A 2,099-nucleotide genomic window follows, 5' to 3' on the forward strand; every position below is an offset into this window, starting at 1 on the left:
GCTAGCTTTGGCAGGCCAAAGTTTTGTCGTATGTGCAGCAGGACGCACGCCAGCGCGACCTGGACGAAGACGACACTCGCGATTATTCCGGCCGAGTCCGAGGAGATGTTCCAACTGAATTTCTCGTCGATGTGAGCGACTTCGTGCGATACGTACATGTAGTTTGTCCAGAAAGATGCGAGCAGAATACCGATGCTTATGATCCACATGTAAGCTTCCAACAGTTGAGTTATCTCTAGTAGAAACATCAAGAACGCTATGGCACATGCTAGAACCAAATAATAATAATTGAAATTAGTATGCAGTGTTATGTACTATCTGGTACACAGCTAGATTCATTGTACACAGGTTTCTCTCCACATGTCTGCCTTAAAAGCTGGATATAATTTGCAACACCGCATAAACCCGTCGACACACTTTAATTACCTAACGGATGTGACTTAATTTCCAGCAGTGTTTACTTTTGGAAAACTCATCAGATATAGATATACTTTTTGATTCTCAAACTGTGAGTGGATCATACTACTTGAAGCTGGGTTACTGAACTCAAGTTATCTGTGCTAATAGTAACACGGCAAATATGGTTGGGTGGACATCAGGCACATCGCAGAGTCCTGTGTGCACATGGCTCGCTATAACTCTCGGCACTTTTCAATGCTATAATAAGCGAAACAAATAACTCTACTTCTATACGCGCTTTTCACCGGCGATCGTATCATTTACAGTAAGGATGACCAAGTGGCCCTGCAGAGTATCCGTGCTCTAGTTTAATAATGGGCCTCCACTTGGAACATGACCTTCAATATATAGACAAATGCAAAATTCTATGCATTACCCTAAAAATCTAAAAATCTAAATCACCCTTAACCTTTACCCACTCACTTTATCTTAAGTACTCATCTCTTAATCCCCCGTACAAACATTTGGATGAGATTATGTGACCTTTGCTTGAATGCTTACATTGATTTACATTTGTAAAAAACCCACTTAATCTTTCAGCATACTTTACTGTAATCTTTGTATTGCTGATCATGATACTAAAACACGGTCCCTAGGATTTACAACGCCGGTCTCACAATTTTAGCATATGCCACACCTGGCTGGGCCTCGTATACCCTACAAAACTGCAACAAATTGGAACCTATACAGCACAAAAATACAAGATGGGTCACAAAAACTACATTATGCCCATTCTGAAAATACTCTCACAGAACTTTAGGTTACTAATACTGGCCCCACTCCATACTCAGTCTCATGTGCATAATACTAAACTCATAAACTTCTACAATAATTATGGCGGCCGTATTTAAATTGATATTCTATCTTGCTTGAAGAAATCATCTCATTGTACTCGATCCTCTGCCTCTGACCATTGGTTCTGCCATGTCTCATCATCCGAGGCCCCATTCAAATTTGGTTTTTCTTTATTTAAGTTATCCCTTACTGAATCTCTTTTGCACCATCTATATCAAACTGCGAGAGTGAAACTTTCTGTGCTGCTATTTCGCAGTGTTGACCTACCATCTGATCGACGCTAAACTGCATCTTTAGGATAATCCCATGGATTGAAGAGTTCTCATTATGAGATTACGAGATAAGGCAACTTTCTTTGTACTACCACTTTTACGTAGGGCAAATATGGATACACACACTACATTGTCATTGGACATAGGAATGGCATGGAGGGAAACCAAGTAGAGCAGCCACGGTGAGTTACTGCCTTTGATGTTGTCCAATTTTAAAGTTTAGCCAAGGCAAGTATAAAGCCTGGCAACCACATCACTAGCCCGACCAGGCTGTGCGACCGATTGTCTATACCGATTGTCTTCTAACCATAGCAAGACCATTTCTTGGAGCTACCACATCACTCACTATCGTGCCGGGGTAACGTAAATCTTCACGACCACAGGCACTTGAAGCGTTTCAAGAAAATATAATGCTAACTAAATACGAAATTTATTTACTACCAAATTCTTAATGTTTCTATACTCTCTTTCACCTATTATTGCCGATAGTTTCCTGTAAATATTCCGTCCAAATCCTATGTCCAACAAAAACTGACTGCCGCCATTCCTCAAGCAGCTGCAGTGTGCACACTG

The 2,099-nt window shown here is 40.8% G+C and overlaps 2 protein-coding genes across 2 annotated transcripts in view; one reads left to right on the forward strand and one right to left on the reverse strand.

Moving 5' to 3' along the window:
- LOC106820685 (mediator of RNA polymerase II transcription subunit 14-like) overlaps positions 1-2,099 on the forward strand; it is a 50,963-nt gene that overhangs the window by 3,814 nt on the left and 45,050 nt on the right. The window lies entirely within an intron of this gene.
- Positions 1-2,099, reverse strand: part of LOC106820697 (protein TRC8 homolog) — an 11,152-nt gene that overhangs the window by 2,120 nt on the left and 6,933 nt on the right. Inside the window, exon 2 of the mRNA XM_014825203.1 lies at positions 1-268. This exon is cut by the window's left edge and continues 2,120 nt beyond it. Coding sequence (XP_014680689.1) covers positions 1-248 — 248 coding nt within the window. The 5' untranslated portion in view covers positions 249-268. The remainder of the gene's footprint in view (positions 269-2,099) is intronic.

The sequence above is a fragment of the Priapulus caudatus genome, unplaced genomic scaffold, assembly GCF_000485595.1.
Source record: "Priapulus caudatus unplaced genomic scaffold, Priapulus_caudatus-5.0.1 Scaffold43, whole genome shotgun sequence".
Lineage (NCBI taxonomy): Eukaryota > Metazoa > Priapulida > Priapulimorpha > Priapulimorphida > Priapulidae > Priapulus > Priapulus caudatus.